At 34.9% G+C, this 25163-nt stretch overlaps 1 protein-coding gene across 1 annotated transcript in view; it reads right to left on the bottom strand.

The window, feature by feature from the left end:
* LOC148953274 (potassium voltage-gated channel subfamily KQT member 1-like) overlaps positions 1-25163 on the bottom strand; it is a 271309-nt gene that overhangs the window by 122154 nt on the left and 123992 nt on the right. Inside the window, exon 3 of the mRNA XM_089087598.1 lies at positions 8376-8537. Coding sequence (XP_088943724.1) covers positions 8376-8537 — 162 coding nt within the window. The remainder of the gene's footprint in view (positions 1-8375; positions 8538-25163) is intronic.

The raw sequence follows: 25163 nt of genomic DNA, 5'->3' as shown, positions 1-25163 counted from the left end.
TTGCCAAATTTTGCATCAATTATTATGGATTTTCAGATTTAGGATTTTCAAACAGATAAATTTAGGAATACATCACGTACTTTGAGTACCAACTATTGCTTAACCCCCGGTCCAACCAAGACATACACGCTAGCTCATTCTTGGTTTAAATTTAGTGTTAAATGAGCACTCAGGTTAAATGAGTACCAAGCTCAACTCTGGCTGGGCTTACAGAGTCACGCCACTGACCAATTGGCTTGGAAAGGTCCAAGCCAATTTAGCTATCTTAATATATTTAACCACCCAAGAAAGGCTAAAGGAAGACTAATTTCTTTCTGTGAAAACAATCGCCTTTCTTCTATATTATCGACCAATATCCCATCATTTTAAACACTGCCATTATTCATGTGCGTCATAGCAGACAAATATTATCTTCAGTAAACAGTAATATTTCTTAGGTTCTCCTCATTTGTAAAAGGGAAGTCCATACAGGATTTGAACTTGTATTTAATTACGAAATATTTGGTATTATATTGGAAATGACCGAAATTATCTCGATGCTCTTCATTTCCAGAAATGGAACAATTACAGTAGGCTACGATACCGACGGCAAAATATTACAATGCAGCGGGTTAACTACTCTGGTAATTTTAAATGATAAAAGGATGAAAAAACGGCATATAAAATTAAATCTTGAACATGCTTGCCTCAGAGTCTAAAATAAATAAAACAAATAGCTTTAAAAAAAATGAATGATCAAATTTCCTTTTTATTTTAAATTATTATAGTGAGTAGGTGAGACTCTTTTATATGCGAAACAGAGGAAGGGGGGTTGAATTGGTCTAAACTATTTAAAAGCAACGTATTAGAAGGTATCTTCCATGTAAATTGAGAAAATGGCAAAAATTAAACAAGTCTTAGGAAACTCCGACCTGAAGACACGTCTTTCCCTTATATATGTTTAATCGTCTTTAATTATTTATCCCTGATTGAAATTTGTTATGTTCTGCCAAAACTTTGAAATCTCTAATACACTTTGAACGTTGTTTTACCTTTGTTAAAACAATTGCGTGTCGTCCAATGTATTACTTTTTTTTCCTGCCACGGGTGTAAGGGGCGACCGTAGAGACTTGGGAGGGAGCTCATTCGATTGGAAATTTAATGTTTGAGTGCTCAAGTCAAAAGGGATTCTAGGGCAACAAACTCCCTTGCTTGTTCTCTTATGCTAATCACCCCCCACCCGTAACGATTCAGGGCATTTGATCAAAACCGAAGTAACCATGTTTTTAACCTCAAACTAGGCTTAGGGAGGGGGGTTAGGAAAACTGAGAGACATTATGAGTTGCCAGGGTATCAAAACAATGTCTCTGCAAACATTTTCAGAAGGGGTGGAGGTATCAGGTTGAAAATTAAAGAAAATATTGAGGGAGGGGCAAGTGAACATTGAATTATGGTCGTGGGGAGCGTAGAGCTGAGTCAAATGACACTTTTTTTTATTTAGGTTATCAAAATACCTTGCATAGAATATCTCAGAAACGGGTCGGGGGTTGAAGTTGAGGCTAAATTTTCAATTGGGGAATGGGCTAAATATGTTTTTTCGTCATTTTTCGTTTCGTCAGACGAACAGTTTAGATTCTATTCCTTTTACGTTGACTTGATCATTCAGTTTTCTTTCTGTTCGTTTTAGGATTCATTTGTTCATCTATAGCATTATCTGCGATCTTTATGTTTGATGTGATTATTCATTCTAATTTCTATTCATTCTAGTTTCATATATTATTCATAGTAATTTCTGTTTGTTTTTAAGTTTGAATTATTATTCGACTTCATTTCTACTCGTTATTAATTAAAAAAAACTGTCCGAAAAATAAGTTTTTCAAAGAGAAGTAAAGGCCATTTTAAACTTAAGCTCAGGAGATACAAATACCTGTTGAAATTCAAACTCAAAACGACCAGAAATTACTATTAAAGAATAAATGAAATCCAAAACGAACAGAAATGAAATAAACAATCATAGCAAAAAACATACAACAAGTAATAATATAAATGAATAAATAGATCTTAAAGCGGGTTATGTTTAGATTGAATATGAAAATCAAGCTTAAAACGAAAACAAATATTTTGCTATTAAAGTATAAATGAAACTTAAAACACACAGAAATTAAATAACAATCAATGCGAACAAACATACAATATATATTAATTTAAATGAATAAATAAACCTTCAAACAAGTTAGACTTAAATTGAATATGCAAATCAAGTTTGAACCGAATAAAAATAACTACAAACAAGAGTTTGGGTATCGCCTCACTGCAGAAGCCTAAAACCTACTGCGTCATTGGCGCTTTACTGAAAACAATTCTTTGATTAATTAAGATTTTAGGGAATAAATATCAGCATATGTATACTAAATTGACAATCCATACTTTTTTCAGTGAACTCATTTGAATTTTTGTCAGTAAAGTACACATTATGTTCTGGCTTTTAGAAAAAATAGGGGTTTAGAAGGCTACTCTTATTAATTTCTGCTCCTTACTTTAAAATTTACTTTAATTTTGGTTCGTTTCGGGTTTCATTTATTTATTGATACTGATTTGGGATATTTGTATGCTTGGTAGATTATATGATAGTCCGGACGCCAGGTGTTGAAAGTGTGAATCATGCCACGACGGAATGGGGCTGCTAAGAGAGTTAGCCTACCCTCCACCCCCTAAATTGACCATGCGGATTCAAAAATACCAATGGCACTTGCTTGCGAGTAGCGGAACACTCCGAAACTTGACATTTTATTATATATTTTGGTGTTTCATACAAGAAAATGCATGTTCCACAAAGTTTGAGGTGCAGTTTTCCACTCAAATAGAAATGCCTAGAAGCCATAGAATGTTTTCATAACAAACCTACACGATTAGTTAGAAAAAATCACAGAGTTAAAAAAATGGCAAAACTATATGAGTCTTGAACAGACTTTGAAAATAAACACTAACTCAACTTTAATATTTTATACATAACTATATTGGTCGTTCACAGATCCAACAGCTCAAGATATTATTTTCACTGTATTTTTGTTTTCATTTTAAGTGATTTAAGAACTGGAAAAGAATAAATTTTTAATATACTAGTTATTCGTTTCCAGTGAAGCACTAATTACGCAGAAGGTTTTGGGTTTTTGCAGTTAAAGAAGGGGGCAGTATCCAAAATTTGTTTGTAGTGAAACTATATTTGTCTTGACTAATCTTGAAAAGAACTAATAAATTCAACTGAATATTTGATTCATAATGATAATAATTGCTGAAAGCTCATCAGTCCAAAAAATTACTGTAATTTTAATATTTATTTTCAATATTAAGTACAAAAGAAAAAATTTGTAATATAATTCGTTTTCAGTAAAGCGCCAATGACGCAGTAGGTTTTAGGCTTCTGCAGTGAGGCGATACCCAAACTCTTGTGTGTAGTTATTTTTATTCAGTTCAACCTTGATTTGCATATTCAATTTAAGTCTCACTTGTTTTAAGATTTATTAATTCATTTACATTAATATATATTGTATGTTTGTTCGCATTTATTGTTATTTAATTTCTGTTCGTTTTAAGTTTCATTTATAATTTAATAGCAAAATATTTGTTTTAGTTTTAAGCTTTATTTTCATATCTAATCTAAACATTACTCGCTTTAAGATCTATTTATTCATTTATATTATTACTTGTTGTATGTTTTTTGCTATTATTGTTTATTTAATTTCTGTTCGTTTTGGGTTTCATTTACTCTTTAATAGTAATTTATGGTCGTTTTAAGTTTGAATTTTAAAAGGTATTTTTACATCCTGAGCTTAAGTTTAAAATGGCCTTTACTTTTCTTTGAAAAACTTATTTTTCGGACAGTTTTTTCTAATTAATTTTTTTTCGTTTTTGATCGCAAAAAGTTTCAAGTTTTTATGGCATGGGTGCTTACTGTCCGATTATTCTTGACTTTAAAAAATGGATCTAGAACTTTCAATTTAAATCGAATGAGGCTTTTTTCAAAGTCTATACGATTACCTCTTTGATAAAAACCTTATATATGAACAACAGACAGCTTGCATAACTTATGGACAGCGATTGACAACAATGAATGGATTGAAGAAATAGCTCCAATAAGGGGGTTTAGACCATTACACTTGCTGACACAAAAGGATCACGACTGTTTGGAATTGACCTTAATAGAATTTTGTGTGCCAAATCAATTTTACATCTATCTCAGAGTATGTATTTTAACCTTATAATTGGATAATTATAATAGATTTCCTATGTGTTCTTCTCATACAAAACCCCCTTTAATAAGTTATGCCCCAGGGCATAACTTACAACGCCTACCCTCGGGCCCTGGTGGGCTGTGTCGACACCGGAGTTTTTTGTTATCAGAACTTTGAACTATTTTAACAAAATGTCTATCTCAAAATTTTTACCTGATGCATTTAGGGCGTGGAGGAGGGGGTGGGGCTAGTCACCCTCCAATCTCTTTTGACTCTTATAAAGTGAACAAGAAATTTCAATTTTCAGTCAAATGAGACCTCTCCAAAGTTTATACAAGCATCCCTTCCATAAGAAATAATGGGAAGGATTTGGAGAATCCTTAAATTACAACTCTTGCCCTGAGGGCTGTGGGGGAGTTGTCATCCTCGAAGACCTTATTTTCAGGACTTAAAACGACGCTTAATAAACTGGCTGTTTCAAAATTTTGAGTAGATGTGTTTGGAAAAAAGGTGGGCGTTAGAGGGGGGTTAGTTGGCCTCAAAACATTTTCTACTATTAAAAATGGCAGTAGCCCTTTGAATTTCCAATTGAATGGTCCTTTTTTGAAGTTTCTACGACACTGCCTTCTATAATAACCTTATATGCCCCCAAGGCATAAATTAAAACCCTTGCCCTGAGGATTGTGGGGGATTGTCCTCTTCAAAAATATATTTTCTATCCGGAAATCAACTATGCTGAACGAAATGGCTATTTCAAAATTTTGATTGGATGTGATTGTGGGAATGATGGGTGTGGGGGGGGCTACTGGCCCTCCAATCATTTTCGAATATTAAAAAGGGCACTATCCCTTTGAATTTCCAATCGAATGATCCTTTTTTGAAGTTTCTACGACAACGCCTTCTATAAAAACCTTATATGCCCCCAGGTCATATCTTAAAACCCTTGCCCTGAAGGTTGTGGGGGAGTGTCCTCCTCAAAAACATATTTTCTATTTGGAAATCAACTACGCTGAACAAAATGGCTGTGTTTGGGGAAATGATGGGCGGGGGGGGGGGGGGTTAGTTACACTCCAATAGCTCTTTAATTTCCAATCGAATGAGCCTGTTTTGAAGTTTCTACGACAACGCCTTCTATAAAAACCTTATATGCCCCCAGGGCATATCTTAAAACCCTTGCCCTGAGGGTTGTGGGGGAGTGTCCTCCTCAAAAATAAATTTTCTATCTGGAAATCAACTACGATGAACAAAAGGGCTATCTCAAAATTTTGATTGGATGTGTTGGGGGAAATGATGGGGGTGGGGGGGGAGGGGGCTAGTTACACTCCAATCACTTTCGACTATTAATAAGGGCACTAGCCCTTTAATTTCCAATTGAATGAGCCTGTTTTGAAGTTTCTACGACAACACCTTCTATAAGAGCCTTACATGCTCCCAGGGCATAACTTAAAACCCTTGCCCTGAGGGTTGTGGGGGAGTATCCTCCTCAAAATATATTTTCGATCTAGGAATCAACTACGCTGAACAAACTCGCTGTCTTAAAATTTTGATTCGATGTATTTGGGGGGCGGATGGGCGTGGGGGGGGCTAGTTGCCCTCCAATCATTTTTGACTATTAAAAAGAGTACTAGCCCTTTAATTTCCAATCGAATAAGCCTGTTTTGAAGTTTCTACGGCAACACTTTCCATAAAACCTTATATGCTCCCAGGGCATAACTTAAAACCCTTGCCCTGAGGGTTGTGGGGCAATGTCCTCCTCAAAAATATATTTTCTATTTGGAAATCAACTACGCTGAACAAAATGGCTATATGAAATTTTGATTAGATGTGTTTGGGGAAATGATGGGCGTGGGGGGGGGAGGGAGGCTAGTTACACTCCAATCAATTTTGACCATTAGAAAGGGCACTAGCACTATAATTTCCAATCGAATGAGCCTGTTTTGAAGTTTTTACGACAACGCCTTCTATAAAAACCTTATATGCCCCCAGGGCATAACTTAAAACCCTTACCCTGAGGGTTGTGGGGGAGTATCCTCTTCAAAAATATATTTTCTATCTGGAAATCAACTACGCTAAAAAAAATGGCCATCTGAAAATTTTTATTGGCTGTGTTTGGGGGAATGATGGGCGTGGGGGGGGGCTAGTTGCCCTCCAATCATTTTTACTATTAAAAAGGGCACTAGCCCTTTAATTTCCAATCGAATGAGACTGTTTTGAAGTTTCTACAACAACACCTTCTATAAAAACCTTATATGCCCCCAGGGCATAACTTAAAACCCTAGCTCTGAGGGTTGTGTGGGAGGGTCCTCCTCAAAAATACATGTTCTATCTTAAAACCCTTGCCCTGAGGGTTGTGGGGGAGTATCCTCCTCAAAATATATTTTCTATCTGGAAATCAACTACGCTGAACAAAATGGCTATCTGAAAATTTTGATTGGATGTGTTTGGGGAAATCATGGGCGGGGGGGGCGGGGGGATAGTTACACTCCAATCGCTTTCGACTATTAAAAAGGGCACTAGCTCTTTAATATCCAATCGAATGAGCCTGCTTTGAAGTTTCTACGGCAACACCTTCTATAAAAACCTTATATGCCCCCAGGGCATAACTTAAAACCCTTGCCCTGAGGATTGTGGGGGAATGTCCTTCTCAAAAACATATTTTCTATCTGGAAATCAACTACGCCGAACAAAATGGGTACCTCAAAATTTAAATTGGATGTGTTCGGGGGAATGATGGGCGTGGGGGGGCTAGTTGCCCTCCAATCACTTTCGACTATTAAAAAGGGCACTAGAATTCTCAATTTCCAATTGAATGAGCCCCCTTTGAAGCTTCTACGACGACCCCTTCCATATAAAGTGCCTCTGGGAAAAAATTAATAATAAATAATAATAAAACATTGGAGCCGTATGGCCTTTACTATAGGCAACGCTACAGCGTTGCCTCTGATAGGTTTTAGTATAGTTCTTTGCTTTTCTTTGAAAAACCGTTTTTAAAACATATTTTAAAATTAGTTGATGTTCGTTTTCAATTGAAATAATGATTATTAATTTGGATTTCTGTTCATTTTGGGTTTCGTTTGTTCTTCATAGCTATTCTTTTCGTTTTAGGTTTGAATTTTTTTATGATTATTTCCGTTAAGCTTAGGTTCAATAAACCTTTTTACTTTTCCTTTGAAAAACTTTTTTGAAAACACATTTTTACATTAATTTCTGTGAATTTTAATTAACATAGTTAAGAGAAGGTTAACCCTCTCATGTATAGGATAATTTCGCTTCGCTTTGAGCTTCAATCTAGCTCTACACTTTCTTTTCAAAAACTTGTTTTTTCATTTTTAACATGAAATTTCGGTTGGAAATTTTGTACGGTTTGGGCATGGTAATTTTAGTTCGGACTATTATATGTCTTCATTCCTGATCGTCTTAGGTTTCAATATGACTCTTTACTTTTCTCTGAAAAACTCGTTTCGTAGAAAATGTTTACTTAAAGTTCATTCTGTCAAAAGATTAGCCCTGCCCGACTGATTCAAAATGTGTTGTGTTATCCATACAGGTATTTACAGAAGAGTCGACAAATTCGAGAAACTGTATTGTGCTTCTCAGCTGAAATAAAAAACTAACTGTTCGTAAAAGAAATGTTCGGGCATCCAAGAAACGTTAATCAAAATTTGTGTATCGATCCGATCAATCGTTCGTGCTGAAAAATGCGTTTATTTTGATTTTCTTGGTACTTCAAAGTTAGGCGATTAACATGTTTTCTTATATTAACTTTTCGAAATTGAGCTTTTGCTAAGAGCCTCTAAAAAGTATTTTCTGAGGTCGGGGGTTATGTGGGAGGATCTTTCCATGGGTGAAGGGACATTGCTATGAAGGGGGCACCGGATTTCCCAGCATTATTTAAAAAACGATTAGAAATTAAATAAAAAGAAAGTTTTTCAACTGAAAGCAAGGACCAATGTCAAAACTTAAAACGAACAGAAATTATAACGCATATAATTGGGTTTGCCCCTTGGTCAATACCTCGCTCTTTAAGCCAAAGATTTTTTTTAGTACTTTCATAAGAGCTATTTATTCTAATTAACGACCTTTTTGTATCACCTTTCAAATTCAATGTGCGGTGTAGAACTAATTTGAGAACCAAAATAAGAAAAAAAAGGACTATCAACTCACCACTCCCCACCATAAGGCATCTGCATAGCTATTGAACCCACTTTTTTCTGTAACGTTGGGATGGCACTTATCCTCCACTTGTGCATCTTTTTCTGCTAAATAAACAAAGTACGAAGAAAAAATCAAACCAAGAAATCCAATGTACAGTGTTGTTATTAGCTCCTAGAATAAATAAGAGATCAGTTGAATTCTTCCGTAAGAAAATGACGTCTGATAAATGAATATGACACACGCCTATAAACAAAAATATTTTGGTCTGCCGTGTAAAAACCAGAACACTTCAGAAGAAAAATTTTTTAATTTCGGCCTTACGAGATAGGTAAAAAATTAATAAGATTTATTATAAGAAAAGTTTCACAAGAACTTGAGCGGGGACAGTGTAACATTGTTGACAAGAGCAAACTTGAAAAAAAACTCAAGAAATCACACAAAAATTATTTTATAACTAAAATAGAATAAAGAACAAATTTTCCGAAAACCCGATAGGGATAATACTATTTTCATAATGGACAGTAATCATTATACACTAAAAATTAAAGGCACGTATTTCATATGAAACCATTTACAAAACTAGATTTTGACGAGGGATCGCCAAATCTGAGAAATAAGTTAGAACAGGTGGCGCGTAAAATCGCAACAAAAGTTTTCCAGGTGTGGTGAAACTGTGCCAAGCGTTGCACGGACTGTGCCATGAGTAGCAGATCTGTGAGGCGCTTGTATTGCTCCGAGATGTAAAAGAGGTGGCATAAAGTGGACAACCCTTTGGATTTTGGTTCCACTGAAAGATAGATGAAAGATACCCAAAATGAATTTGAAATCCTCAAAAATAGTTTTCACGTTTCCCCCAGTTTTAAAATCGGTTTTGGCCATGATGCTGTTCAGGACCATTGAACTTATTCTCTAATTTTCCAAAAGAACTTACATATAAGACCTTAGTTTTACAAAAGTTTTAACCGAAAGGTTGTTCGGATAAAAAATCTATGTTTTTCCAAAATCCATATAACTAATAACAACCTTTGCCCTTTTCTGTCAGGTAATAATTTGCGAGTTTTTTTAAAATCGGTATAATGGCTAGTGACTGGATTTCTGCTACTTTTAGGAACGTATGATTCTTGTTAGAAAATTCAGTTTAAAAATTAAAATTTTAAACTGGAATCAAAAGTGAAAATTAAAAAATCCGATTAAAAATTAAAAAATCCATTTCTTATTAAGAAATTTAAAAAATCATCGCTTAGAGCAGAATTTAATTCTCTGTAGCTTCAATGTTCTGTTTTGTGTTCACAATTTGTGATGTAAAAAAAGGAAATAGATACTTAAATAAAACAAAAATAAAAGCATTTGATTTACTAAAGGATAAAACTTTAGCAAGTACAGATATTGATGTCACAGTGAAATCGGTAATTCTGGTGGTATATTTTCGGTATATTTTAGTATGCTTTGGTGGTTTATTTACTCCTTATATTTTTGGTTTTAGAAGTCAATTTAATAAATACATATTATTTTTTATCTTCCTTTTGTGCTCCTGTGAGTCCTTTGATCATTCAAAAAAGTATAATAACAAATAAAAACTCACTATTGGAGGAGGAGAAAAAGCTATCTTTTTCGAATAGTCTGTTAATAAAAGATAAATTCGATTGTTTTTATCAATATATATAAGATCAATTTAAAATAAACAATGTCAAAACTCACCCTCATGCCCCCATTATAAGATAAAAGAAACAGTTATTTTATTAGTTGATATGTTTCTTAGAAGTCGTTCCCCAGAGTATCTTGATCACGGAATATTTGAGGGGCGTTTTAATTAGCAATAGCTATCAAATTTAGCTAATAGATAGTATAATAAAGAAGAGACAAAGCAAGGAGGAAAAAATGAAGATCCTCACTTTTGGATTTTAAATTTCAATTAGCCACGATTCTTTACATTATGCATCAGGCCAGTAGTGTGCGTCGTCTGGATTACAGGGACCCTATGTTCCTTTAATAGAAAGTGAGCCCTCGCTTGTCAAGGCCATCCCCTAAAGGAGTTGAAAGAGCATATAACTCTTACACAATCGATTTGTCTGGCCTTGAATGTTAGTTGCGCAATGATTTAACCCTAAGGTATCTTGAGGGTCAATGAACTCTTGCACAATCGATTTCTCTGGCTTTGACTGTTAGTTGCACAATGGGTTAGCCCTAAGGCAACTGGAAGATCAATGAACTTCGAGTATGGTTAGAGCTAACATGCGTAACAATTTCCACGATTAGTTTGCATGCAATAGATACTGAGAGTCTTATGACTCCTCCCGGCAATGAAATCTACCGGTCTTATGATCCCTCCCCACACTGAATTCAGATGGTTTTAAGACTCCTCTCCCTAGCCATGGGAATAAAATGGCTGTGTAACTATTGGACTCAACGAACAGTTACTTGCGCGACAGCGTAACAGATTTCTCTGTCCTTGAGTGTTAGTTGCGCAATGAATTATTGGACGGGTATAGGAAAAACCATATTGCGTGACTATTTGAGTTAATGAATTGTTACTTGAGCTATTGTGTAACAATTTCATGTAGATTATCTTGTTAGGTAACTATAATTGCTTCCGATTGGGTGTGGTCTTTTTTTGCTTACCATTTTCAATGCGCAACCGATTTCTCTGGCCTTGAGTGTGGGTATAAAATATGAAAAAAACTGATAAAAACCTTCACATATCACAATATAAATTAACAATTAAATACGTAGTATCCTTTTAATCGTCTGACCACCCCCATAGGCACTACTATTTTCTTCTCTAGTGGATTAAAATCACGAAGATGGTTTAATGGCATTTCCCCCAGTGCTGCCATCTAGCTAACAAAAGTCATTGATGGCGATATTTTTCTACTAAAGTTATGCCATTGAATTGTATGTGATTGTACATAATATATCATGTTTATTTAAAAAAAACACCCCTCCCTACTAGCCATTTTTAAACTTCTGAATTCTATCCATGGATAGAATCTGGACCTTCAGAAGAAGGTAAAGAGCAATATCAAAACTAAAAAGAGCATTTACCGATTTGTATATGTTTTTATATCATATATCAACATTTGTTTTAAAAAACCTTTCTGCTAGCCTTTCTTGAACTTTTTAATTCAATCCATATATTATTTTTGTCCTGAACCTTGAGGGGATTGTAAACAGCAAAATCAAACTAAAAAGACCATAAACACTGCCTTCAGGTGGCTTACGAGCTTAGCCCTTGAGATAAATCTTATTTAATTTTGATTCTTAACATTTTTTGAACTTAGAAAATTTTTTTGAATTTATAATTTTTTTTTTAACTTAGAAAACTTTTTCAGTCTTTCTTTAAATGACATTAAATAAACTTATAACAAAAGAAATTCACCTATGATATATTCGAAATATGAAATGAGGATGATATACAAATTTTAGTAGCGATTTTTCTTATAGAAAAATAAAATTTCTTTTTTCTGAACTTAGAAATGTTTTAATTGTTTTTTTTTACTTGGAAATTCTTCCATCTTTTTTTGTTTCTTTTTAACTTGGAATTTTTTTCAATTTTTTTTCATGTGTTCAAATGACATTAAACATAATTAATAAAAGAAATTTGGTTATGATATTTTCGGAATACGAAATAGAAATGCTATAAATAAATTTTCTCATCTGTTTTTTCAATCATTCTTCTTCCATTTTCCTTCCTCTAAATACACAGTGAGGGAAAATGAATGAATACCAAAATAATTGTTTTTGTCCGACTTATTACTACTAACAATGATAATGGTATGGTTATTACTTTGAATTTTGTGAACTTTTTTAGAGTATTATATGAAAAGTTACTGTTGAAGAAGTGTAAGGAGGATATCCATCTTTAAAATTTGACAGAATTCAAGTGCCCAAAGCATCCTCATATAATACATAATCCAGTGAATGAAGTCAGATTTTTTTCGGAATGGATGATGAGTAACACGATGGAAATTGATGGAAAGTCATCCATTAGAAATTACAGAAATAACAATATTAGTTGGGATCCTAGTCGATGGATGTGATATTAGTTATATTGTGCAATGGAGATAAGAAAAGATTTTATGGATTTTTTTCATGTGTAAATGATAATAATAAGATATTATATTCTGTGTGGCACTATTAAATTAAAAAAAAGTCTATCCATTACGATGTTATGATTCTTTTATTTTAGATCTTTTTTTTACGACGGAACTGTTTTTTCTTCGTTAGCAAAATTTTTATTTGTTCTTTTCTCTCTACTTCTATGTCCTATATAAGTTCTTAGCCAGTGACATTCTGTAGTCTGCTCTATTTTCTATTCAATGGCACTAAATATTCCATGAGTAATCATGGCCCAGGACATCCAAAGTCTAAGACACAACTTAAAACAAAATAATAGGAAAAAGAGATTTAGTACAAATATAGGGGGATATTTGGACTACCGGAAAAATTCAAATCTACTGACAGAGGACATGACAGAGTAACATTTTCAGAGATTAATTAAAAAAAACTTTTTCCCCAAAATGAGTTTTTCAAAGAAAAGTAAAGAACTTCTTTAAACAAAAAATGAGCAAAAATAAATCAAATAATCTACTAAGCGTGAAACTACCACAAACCAGCATTAATAAATAAATCAAACCCAAAACGAACAGAAATTACAATAAATAACCGAGTCAAACTAAACACGAGCAGAAATTAACATAAGTTGGGCGCAAAATCCCTATGGCTTCCCAAGGCCAGAAAAATTTGCACTTTACTGAAAAATACAAATGAATGTGCATTGCCAGTTTAATATACATATACTGATATTTAGTAATAAAAATGTTAAAATTATTTGATTTATTAAAGTTACAAAAGTAAAAACATTTATATTTTTTTCAGTAAAGTGCAAATATTGTTCTAGCCTTGGAAGCCATAGGAGTTTTGCGCCCAACTTATGTTAATTTCTGCTCGTTTCCAGTATGACTCGGTTATTTATTGTAATTTCTGTTCGTTTTAGGTTTCATTTATTTATTGATGCTGATTTGTGGTAGTTTTATGCTTGGTAGATTATTTGATTTTATTTTTGCTCATTTTTGTTTAATAGACTTCTTTACTTTTCTTTGAAAAACTTATTTTGTGGAGAAAGTTTGTTTAATTAATCATCCTTATGGACCTAATTTCCAAAGTTTTTAACTACGTTGAATAAAATAGCTATCTAAAAATTTCGATTGGATGTATTTGGGTGAATGATGGGCAGGGGGGGCTAGTTGTCCTCCCCTCACTTTCGAATATTAAAAAGCGCACTAGCCCTTTGAATTTCCAATCGAATGAGCCTCTTTTGAAGTTTCTACTACAACGCCTTCTATCAAAACCTTATATGCCCCTGGGGCATAACTTAAAACACTTGCCCTGAGGGCTGTGGAGGAGTTTCCTCCTCAAAAACATATTTTCTATCTGGAAATCAACTACGCTGAACAAAATGGCTATCTCAAAATTTTGATTGGATCTGTTTAGGATAATGATGGGTGGGGGGGGGGGCTAGTTGCCCTCCAATCACTTTCGAATATTAAAACTGGTACTAGCCGTTTGAATTTCCAATCGAATGAGCCTGTTTTGAAGTTTCTACGACAACTCTTTCTATAAAAACCTTATACGCCCCCAGGGCATAACTTAAAACCCTTGCCCTGAGGGTTGTGGGGGAATGTCCTCCTCAAAAATATATTTTCTATCTGGAAATCAACTACGCTAGACAAAATTGCTATCTCAAAATTTTGATTGGATGTGTTTGGGGGAATGATGGGGGGGGCTAGTTGTCCTCCAATCGCTTTCGACTATTAAAAAAGGCACTAGCCACGCAAATTTCCATCCGAATGAGCCCTTTTCGAAGTTTCTACGACAACTGCTTCGATACGAAGTGCCCGGGTATGCAGAAAAAAAACACGTTTTTTTATATATTGATTGGATGTGTTTGAAGAAAATATGGGCGTGAGAGGGGGGTTAGTTGCCTTCAAATCACATTCGAATATTAAAAAGGTCACTAGCCCTTTGAATTTCCAATCGAATGAGCCTGTTTTGAAGTTTCTACGACAAGACCTTCTATAAAAACCTTATATACCCCCAGGGCATTACTTAAAACCCGTGCCCTAAGGGTTGTGGGGGAGTGTCCTCCTCAAAAACATATTTTCTATCTGGAAATCAACTACGCTGAACAAAATGGCTATCTAAAATATTTATTGGATGTGTTAGGAGAAAACATGGGCGTGAGAGGGGGGTTTGTTGCCCTCAAATCACTTTTGACTATTAAAAAGGGCACTAGTCCTTTGAATTTCCAATCGAATGAGCCTTTTTTTAAGTTTCTACGACAAAGATTTCAATACAAACCTTATATGCCCCCAGGGCATAACTTATAACCCTTGCCCTGACGACTGTGGGGGGAGAGTCCTGCTCAAAGGTATAATTTAGTGAACTTTGAACTGCGTGGAACAAAATCTCGAAATCTTTATTAGATGTGTTTGGGGAAATGGTGGGCTTGGAAGGAGTGTTAGTTGCTTTCCAATCACTTTCGACTATTAAAAAAGGCACTAGCCATTTCAATTTCCAATTGAATGAGCCCTTTTTGAAGTTTCTACGACAACGCGTTATATAAAAACCTTATATGCCCCCTGGGCATTATTTACAACCCTTGCCCTGAGGACTGTGGGGGGTTATCATCCTTAAAGACCTAATTTCCAGAACTTAAAACTACTTTGAATGAAATGGTTATCTCAAAATTTTGATTCGATGTGTTTTGGGAAAAGGTGCGCGTGAGAGGAGGGTTAGTTGCCCTCTAATCACTTTCAACTATTAAAAAAGGACACTAGCCCTTTGAATTTTCAATCAAATGAGCCTTTTTTAAAGTTTCTGCGACAACGCCTTCTATAAAAAAAGCTTATATGCCCCCAGGGCAAAACTTACAACCCTTGCCCTAAGGGCTTGCCCTAAGCGGGACAGTCCTCAAAAACATAACTTCTATTTGGATATCAACTACGCTGAACAAAATGGCTATCTCAAAATTTTGATTGGATGTGTTTCGGGAAATGGTGAGCGTGGAAGGGGTGTTAGTCAACTTCCAATCACTTTTGACTATTAAAAAGGGCACAAGTGACTACAATTTCCAATTGAATGAGCGTTTTTCGAAGTTTCTACGACAACGTCTTCGATACGAAGTGCCATGCTCTAAAGGAAAAAATTAATAAATAATACATTGTGCCAACATCGTTTTTATATTCCCCCATGATATAACTTAAAACCCTTACTCTAAGGACTGTGGGGGAGTGCTCTCCTCTTGACTTAGTCCCCGTTTCTTGTCTCGTTCTCGAGTGTCCCTGTTCTTTACTTAGGCAGCGTGATCGTGCTGCCTATGATTTATGCAACAACTTTCTATATAAACCTTATATGCCCGCAGGGCATAACTTACAACCCTTGCACTGAGGGCTCTGAGGGGGTTATCATCCTAAAAGAACTAATTTCCAGAACGTTCAACTATGTTGAACAAAATAGACATTTCAAAATTTTGATTTGATGTGTTTTGGAAAATGATGGGCGTGAGAGGGGAGTTAGTCATTATCCAATCACTTACAACTATTAAAAAAGGCACTGCCACTTTCAATTTCCAACTGAATGAGCTCTTTTAAAGTTTCTATGACAGCGCTTTCAATAAAAACTTTATATGCCGCAGGGCATAACTTACAACCCTTGCACTGAGGGCTCTGAGGGGGTTATCATTCTAAAAGAACTAATTTCCAGAACTTTCAACTACGTTGAACAAAATGGATATCTCAAAATTTTAATTCACTGTGTTTGAGAAAATGATGGGCGTGAGAGGGGCGGTAGTCGCTATCCAATCACTTTCGACTATTAAAAAAGGCACTAGCCCTTTCAACTTCCAATTGAGTTAGCCCTTATGAAGTTTCCATGACAACGATTTCAATAAAAACTTTATATGCCCAAAAGCATTACTTACAACCCTTGCCCTGAGGACTGTGGGGGGAGGGGTTTTCTTCCTTAAAGACCTAATTTCCAAAACTTTCAACTACGATGAATAAAATGGCTATCTAAAAATTTTGATTGGATGTGTTTGGGGAAAAGGGGGCGTGAGAAGGGGGTTAGTTACCCTCAAATCACATTAGACTATTAAAAAGGGTACTAGCCCTTTGAATTTCAAATCGAATGAGCCCTTTTTCATGTTTCTACGACAAAGATTTCAATAAAAACCTTGTATGCCCCCAGGGCATAACTTATAATCCTTGCCCTGAGGGTTATGGGGGAGTGTCCTCCTCAAAAGTATGTTTTTTATCTGGAAATCAACTACACTGAACAAAATGGCTATCTCAAAATTTTTATTAGATGTGTTTGGGGGAATGATGGGTGTGGGGGGGGGGGGCTAGTTGCCCTCCAATCACTTTCGATCACTCCAATCACCAATCACTCCAGTTGACTGTTAAAAGGGCACTACCCCTTTGAATTCCAATCGAATGAGCTTTTTTTGAAATTTCTACGACAATGCGTTCTTTAAAAACCTTATATGCCCCTAGGGCATAGCTTAAAAACCTTGCCCTGAGGGCTGTGGGGGAGTGTCCTCCTCAAAAACATATTTCCTATCTGGAAATCAACTACGTTGAGCAAAATGGCCATCTCAAAATTTTGATTGGATGTGTTTGGGGGAATGATGGGCGTGGGGGGGGGGGGCTAGTTGCCCTCCAATCACTTTCGACTATTAAAAAGGGTATTAGGCCTTTGAATTTCCAATCGAAAGAGCCTGTATTCAACTTTCTACGACAACGCCTTCTATAAAAACCTTATATGCCCCAGGGCATAATTTAAAGCCCTTGCCCTGAGGGTTGTGGGGGAGTGTCCTCCTCAAAAACGTATTTTCTATCTGGAAATCAACTATTCTGAACAAAATGGATATTTCAAAATTTTGATTGGGTGTGTTTTTTGGGAATGATGGGCGTGGGGGGGCCTAGTTGCTCTCCAATCACTTTTGACTATTAAAAAGGGCACTAGCCACTCTAATTTCCAATCGAATGAGGCCTTTTCGAAGTTTCTATGACAACTCTTTCGATAAGAAGTGCCCGGGTATAAAGAACCAAAAAACAACACATTGTGCCCACATCGTTCTTTACTTAGGCAGTGGTAGCGCGCTGCTTATGATGATAGTGCTTAAAGTTAATGCAAGCATAAGACTAATAGTTGAATAGTTGAGACAAGTATACTGCAGTAGCAATGTCAGGAGCTATATTTTATCTACATGTTGGAACTGCTACTTATTTAAAAATAATGTAGTAATGGGCAATGCAATTGAATCGTATGTAAAATAAAAAGGGAATTGGCAGATAAAATCACTAACGAATATAAAGACAAATCGACGAAAACGAATCACCGGTGAACACTATTAATGCCATTGATCATATACCAATAGATACACCTTTTGAGGTAATTGAAAAGGATATCCCCCCCCCCCTGTCAAAAGAGAAAACGATGAATATTTTTATGGAATAAATTTTCAATATTCAAATTTATTCAAAGATATTAATAAGGTTTAATATTTTATTTGTCATTATTGCATTAAAGAATGTTCCTTTGCATTAGGTTGTAGTCTCCTTTATTTGTTAGAGGCACTTATATGTATGCTGGTCATTATTATATTGTATTTTTTTGTTAAAAGTGAACAGAATATTTCTATGTGCTAGTTCGTTTGTGATCAGCAGTGTGAGAGTCACTTTACAATTAAGAAAGTGGAAAAATAAAAAATCCTTGCTGCTTTGGATTTTTTTTTGAATTTTTTAAACTCAGTGACAAATGAGTGTGAATTGCAGGATTTTTAAATATTTCATTCGGTCATATACCCACTGATGCCATCTATTCATTTTCATTCATAGATTATGACACGTTTTGACTACCTAGAATGCTGCCATCTACTACGCAATAGTTATAGATTTAAATTACCCGCAATAGTTATAGATTTGAAGTATAGAATAAAATTCAACTTCAGTTCTGAATTTTTCACTAGAAGAGAAAAAAGTTCAAATTCGGTTCTAAATTTTTCCAAAGAAGAGAAAGTGTAACATTTCTGTTCTGATTTCCCTCTAAACAGTGAAGACGAAGTTTGACTTCTCCTCTGAATTTTTGAATTGAAAAAACGTTCAACTTCTGTCCTGAGTTTTCCCAAAGAAGAGAAAAGAAGTTCCTCATCAGTTCTAAATTTTCCAAAAGAAGAGACAAAAGCTACACTTTGGTTCTGAATTTTTCGAAAGAGGAGAAAAAAGATAAACTTCAGTTCTGAATTTTCCCCAAAGATGAGAAAAAAGTTCAGCTTCTGTTCTGAATTTTTCCATTGAACAGAAAATATTACTTTTCAGTTTTTAAATTTTCCACAGAAGAAAAAAAATTATACTTCCATTCTGAATTTTCCAAGAGATGAGAATAAAGTTATACTTCTTATTTTGGATTTTTCTTCCAAAGAAGAGAAAACAGCTTGACTTTTGTCCTCATTTTTCCCAAGGAAGAGAAAAAAGTTATACTTCTCTTCTGAAGTTTCCTAACGGAGAGAAAAAAGTTACCCTTCAGCTCTGAATTTTTCCAAAGAAGACAAAAAAGTTACCCTTCGGTCCCGAGTTTCCTCCGAAAGAAGAGAAAAAACGTTAAAATTCATTTCAGAATTTCCCCAATGAAGAGAAAAAAGTTTAACAAATATTCTGAATTTTTCCAAAGAAGAAAAAAAATTCAACTTCAGTTCCGAGTTTTTCAAAAGAAGAGAAAAAAGTTACCCTTCGGATCTGAATTTTACCAAAGAAAAGAAAAAGAAGTTAAACTTCACTTCTGAATTTTCCCAATGAAGCAAAAAAGATCAACTTCTCTTCTTAATTTTTCTAAAGAAGAGAAATGAAGTTCAACTTCAGTTTTGAATTTATCCAGAGAAGACACAAATAATGTCAACTTATGTCCTGAAGTATCCCAACGAAGAGAAACAAGATACACTTATGTCCTGAATTTTCCCAAGGAAGAGAAAAAGTAACACTTCTGTCCTGATTTTTCCGACAGAAGAGAAAAAAAAATCTAATTTTGTGCCGAACTTTTCCAAAGAAGAGAAACAATTTCATCTTCTGTTCTGAATTTTTCCAAATATGAGAAAAAAGTCACATATCAGTATTGAATTTTCCCAAAGAAGAGAGATGTTTCAACTTCTGTCCTTTCGTTAGGTCACGCCTCTATTGCTGCCATCCATTCATTTACGCTAATAGATGACGATATTTTTTACTACCCCAAGTGCTGCCATCTATTCCCTCACAGTTATAAATGGCAGCAAAATAGAATTTTTACCTAGGTTGCATTATTTTAACATATTTTAAGCTAGGTTCCTTTGGGTTGAATAAGCGTGCGCGCTTGCTTATTGTGCTAAGAAAAATATACGCTCCTTTATCTAAAAAACGTGTGCCTGTAACAAATAAAGGAAAAAACAATGTAATCAAAGAAAACCCTTTTCATTTCATTCTCCAAAAATATCAAGATCGGTTCAAAAAAATTAAGTTTGGAAATTCAAAGTGATAACCATACCATTATCATTATTAGTAGTAGTCAGATGCTACTAACAAATAAAACAAATTTTTAATTCATTTATGTTCCCTTAATGTCTATTTAGAGCAAATTTAATGAGAGAAAAATGATTAAAAAACAGATCATGAAAATGCATTTATAGCATTTCTGTTCTGTATTCCGGAAATACCTTAACCAAATTTCTCATTTGTTAAAAGTATGTCTAATGTCATTTAAAAAAGCTCGTAAACCACCGAACGCAGTGTTTATGCTCTTTTTAGTTTAGATATTACTCTTTACCATCCCCTCAAGGTCCAGATTCAAAAATAATATATGGATTGAATTAAAAATTCAAGAATGGCTAATAGGTAAGGTTTTTTAACCTATGATGATATATGATATACAAACACATACAATTCGGTAAATGCTCTTTTTAATTTTGATATTGCTCTGTACCTTCCGTTGAAGAACCTTCAAAATCCTTGGATTGAATTCAAAAGTTCAAGAATGGCTAGTAGGGAGGGGTGGATTATACACTAAAGACTATATATGATATACAATCACATACAATAATACTCGAGGCCAGAGAAATTTTTACGCAATCGTGCAAGTAACAGTTCATTGATTCCAATACTTATATAGACGAGCTTTTTCCTATGGCTTGGGGCAAGAGTCGTAAAACCGTCTGCATTCCTTGCGGGGAGGGGTCATAAAACCAGTGGAATTCATTGCGGGAAGGAGTCATAAGACTCTCAGTACTTATTGCATTCAAATGAATCGTTGAAATTGTGACGCAACTTAGCTATAGCTCCTACTCGAAGTTTATTGATCTTATAAGTGCCTTAAGGTTAAATCATTGTACAACTAACACTTTTGACCTGCCAAATTGATTGTGCAAGGGTTCATTGCTCTCGCAAGTGCCTCAGCGGATGACCTTGATAAGCGCGTGGTTACTTACTCTCTATTAAAGGGGTATAGAGCCCCTGTAATACAAAAGATTCAAACTACTCAGGCCTTGATGAAAAACTTGAAGGGACTTTGTTTAAATGTTATCTTGAAATTTGTCTTTGAATTCAGAAATGTAGGTGTGGTAAAGCTTTCTAATTTAGTTAATTATTAATTTAGTAAAAATATATAAGACGCAAATACGAAGTTTAGAAATACAACTTTTTATTAAGATAAGGAATTTATCCTGCCAATTTTCTGCTTAACAGGAAATTGAGAAATACCACTTCCTAGCTATTTGCGTCGGTTGGTTAAAGGAAGGTGTGGTTGATAAAAATGTATAAAAGATACATCTTATGGGAAGGGGCGGACTGTTAATAACTAAATTTAGATCTGATACTAACTTTATGCCGGACTGACCTCTGGTCCGTTGTTTTTAGAAATACCTTGGAGTCTTGTCTTATCATTGTAAGTGTCTAAGTATCTTATGATATATTATTGTAGTTTCTGAGACTTGTGCTCTACTTGGGACAGCCAGTCCCAGTAGAGTATCTATATCTGGAATTAATATATGTTAATGACATAAAAGTATTGTATTTTAGACAACCTCTCTACGATCTACCTTTAGCCCCTCGAACATACCCAATCAGTACGCCTCATTAGTCCAGTCATAGCCTAAGGCACGCTACCAAAGTTAAATTACCTTCGGGCCAGAGTTTATCTCCTCTGTAAAGGTAGAATAAATGCATCTACAACAACACGACCCAAATACCATAAATATACACTTTACAACAACTGGTGGCCGTTGGAAAAAATGGGTCGAGAGGGCTAGATAAAAATAGTAGATTGAAATAAAATAGCTTTACCAGAGGAAAAAATGACTTCCCTATCAACAGTACTTGAAATTGCAAAAATTATACCAGAATACGCGGGAAATTCAGATTTAGATGAGTTTATCAAAAAATTAAAAATTTTCGATGAACTAACTGAATCGTTTGAGGATAAGGTCAAAGAGCAATGCGTTGCAGCAAGATTAAGGGGAAGCGCCCTTAAATATTTTAAGGCAATTAAGGGAAAAGAGCCCAAGGACATCAGTACTCTAATTGAATCTTTTAAAACAAGATTCATAGAGACAAGCATCTCCGAGAGGCTAAGAACAGAGGTAGTCATGTTCAATATCTGAACTAGCATCAGGAACTATGCAAAAACAATTTGTAGATCTGTGTGCTTACAGTTAGGGAAAGGCGGAAATTGCGAGACAGTACAGAAAGTACAACTACATACTTTTACCCAAGGGTTACCAAAAAAGTTATTAAGACTAATATTATTACGGAAACCTGAAAATTTAGAGCAGGCTATAATACTAGTCGAAACAGAGGTAAAAATTGACGAGGCTATGAAAAGGTTTGATCAGATGTCAATAAATAACACATGAGCCCAAGAAAGTAAAAAATATGAAAGGGGACAGAAGAGGATGAACTTTGAGGAGCCAAATCGTGAACCAAAAAGGCGTGAGGAAGGCCAAACCTTCCCACCATGGACTGACCCCTCCCCATTTGACGACCAATCCTACGATATTAGATCCTTAACGACTTGGACTACGAAGTATTATGGACACCCACGTCCTCCTCCCGAGGAAAATTATTGAGCAAATCGTTGCAGGTCAAGAATATATAGAAATAGGTATAGACCCCATGAGGAAGGGAAAATTACCAAGCAATACAGGAAAAGATTCAATTGCTATTATTGTGGCAGACCAAATCACTATGCGGCAGATTGCTGGCAGAAAATACCCAAAGAAGGCCAGAGGTACAAGACAAAACACCAGTTCAGAACGCAGGGGGCAGAAATTTAGGAAGGCAGGGAACAAATAATACTTGGCAAACACCTAATAATATTCCTGAATTTAGGCCTAGGAGGCAAACGGTTAACAATACCCAGGGTCAAAGTAGCAACGCTGAAGAAAACTGGGATAATCCCAGAAACTATTGGCCAAACAGTGGGCATTTAAACGGAGAAACCAGCCTGTAAGGGTCGACAGAGCGGTTTCCTTACAAAGACCCCAATATACTCGTAGTTTAGAATGTTGTGATACAAATGCAAATAATAATAGTCTACCGATTCTGCTTTGTTTTAAAATTGACTGTTTTCGAAATTTACCATGTTTACTAGATACAGGTGCATCTAAATCATTAATTCAAGAGGAATTTTTTAACAGGTTTCCTCCTAGTGTCAAAAATCGCGTATGCAGATGCCAGAATATCCTGACATCAGTGACAGGGCACAGGCTGACAATTTTGGGAGAATGTCCATTGAAATTTAACACAGGGGATAAAGAAATAATAGTAACAGCAATAATATGCAAGCAGCTACCATTTCCTTGTTTTCTAGGAGTAGATGCCATCAGAAAATATGGGATCGTATGGGAACCCATATCTGATACCATAACCATAAACCAGACAAAAGAAAATAATAGGCAAATTTGGGTAACAACAGATAACAAAAGTGACGATTCGAATTATAACCTAAAAATAAGCGGAAAAATCACCATAGAAGGGGGAACGACAGCTCAAGTTCTAGCGACATTAAACATGAAAGAAGGAAAGGTTAAAACCATGAACATACTGATAAGAGGATAAACTATTAAAGAATACTCCATGATTTTCATAGAAAATCAAGTTATAAAAATAGAAAATGGTATAACATACTTAAAACTATCAAATCTAAGTAATAATAAAGTAAAACTGAACCAGATATAACTTGGATCAGTAGAAAAGATTTCAAATTCGGAAATAAAATATATAAACAGTCCAGAATTAAGCGTAAACTTCACTAGCCACGAACATTTATCCTCATTAAAACTGCAACCACAAGAAAAGTATGGAATGTCGAAAACGGATTTTTTGCAACAATTTGATTTAAAACACTTACCGGAAAACGTAAAAATTAGGGTGGAAAATATTCTTTGGGATTTTAAATGGACTTTTGCAATACAAAAAGCGGATTACGGATTAACTCACTTAATCACGCACAAGATATCAACAGAGGGCCCTCCAATCAAAAAGTCACCGTATAAAACACCTTATCATTTGAAACCATAGCTAGAAAGCAAAATAAAAGAAATGGAAGATCAGGGAATAATTAATGAAAGTGTTAGCGAATCGTGTTTTCCACAAATAATAGTCAGGAAAAAAGATAACACCTGGAGATTATGTATAGATTTTAGAGCACTAAATGCCGTCACGGTTAAGGACGTAATGAAGTTACCAAGTATTGATACAATTTTAGATTCGCTGGGAGGTACAAAATATTACACTAGTTTTGACTCAATAGCAGGATATTGGCAAATCGCTTTAGATGCAAAGACAAAGCATAAATCAACAGTAATCGTAGATAATAGAAGAAAGTACACATTTGAACGTTTGCCCTTTGTCCTACCATTTATTCCAATATTCTTTAGCTAATTATTGAATTTACTGTTAAAATAAAACAAATCAGGAAGGAAAAAAAACACCTTGACTCATTTAAATCTAGTAAGTTTGTTTAATGAAAACCTGGAAAACCACTTGGTCGGACTTATAAAAATACTGGAAAAGTTTGAAAAAGCAGGCTTAAAATTAACACCAGAAAAGTTCAAAATAGTAGTACCAAAATTAGTTTTTCTTGGACACCTGATAAACCAAGGTACTCTTTCACCAAATCCAGAGAAATTTACAGTCATAGAAAATTTACAGCCTCCTAAAGATAAAAAAAGCTGCAGATCAGTTTTTGGTTTGTTAGGCTATTTCAGACGATACATTAAAAATTACGCAACAATAGCGCAACCTTTGACAAACCTTTTGAAAAAATCAGGTAAATTCGAATGTCCAGCGGACGCAAAACAAGCGCTACATGAAATAAAAAGGCAATTATTACTGGCACCAATACTTTAATTACCAGGTTTGTCGCAAGACTTCTGTTTGCTAACAGATGCTTAGGATTACGGTATAGGAGCCATATTATTGAACATAAATTTTGAAGGAGAAGAATCAATAGTCCAATACGCCAGCAGGTCACTGTCGGAGGCAGAAAGAAAATATTTGACAGTTGAAAGGGAATGTTTGGAAGTTGTAGTTTTTACAGAATATTTTCGGCAATTTTTACTTGAAAAAAAATTCATTTTACGCGTAGACCAAAAATCATTTATTTGGCTACATACGATGCAAAATACTTCAGCCCGGCTGAAACGGTGGATACTGCGTGTACAAGCATATTCATATACCCCAATATATATAAAGGGCTGTACAAACATTTTACCAGACT

The sequence above is a fragment of the Artemia sp. Qi Xiang Cuo genome, chromosome 4 (genome assembly GCF_049724085.1).
Source record: "Artemia sp. Qi Xiang Cuo chromosome 4, ASM4972408v1, whole genome shotgun sequence".
Classification (NCBI taxonomy): Eukaryota; Metazoa; Arthropoda; class Branchiopoda; order Anostraca; family Artemiidae; genus Artemia; species Artemia sp. Qi Xiang Cuo.
Note: the sequence above shows the minus strand (reverse complement) of the source record. Positions and strands in the feature narration are given on the sequence as shown.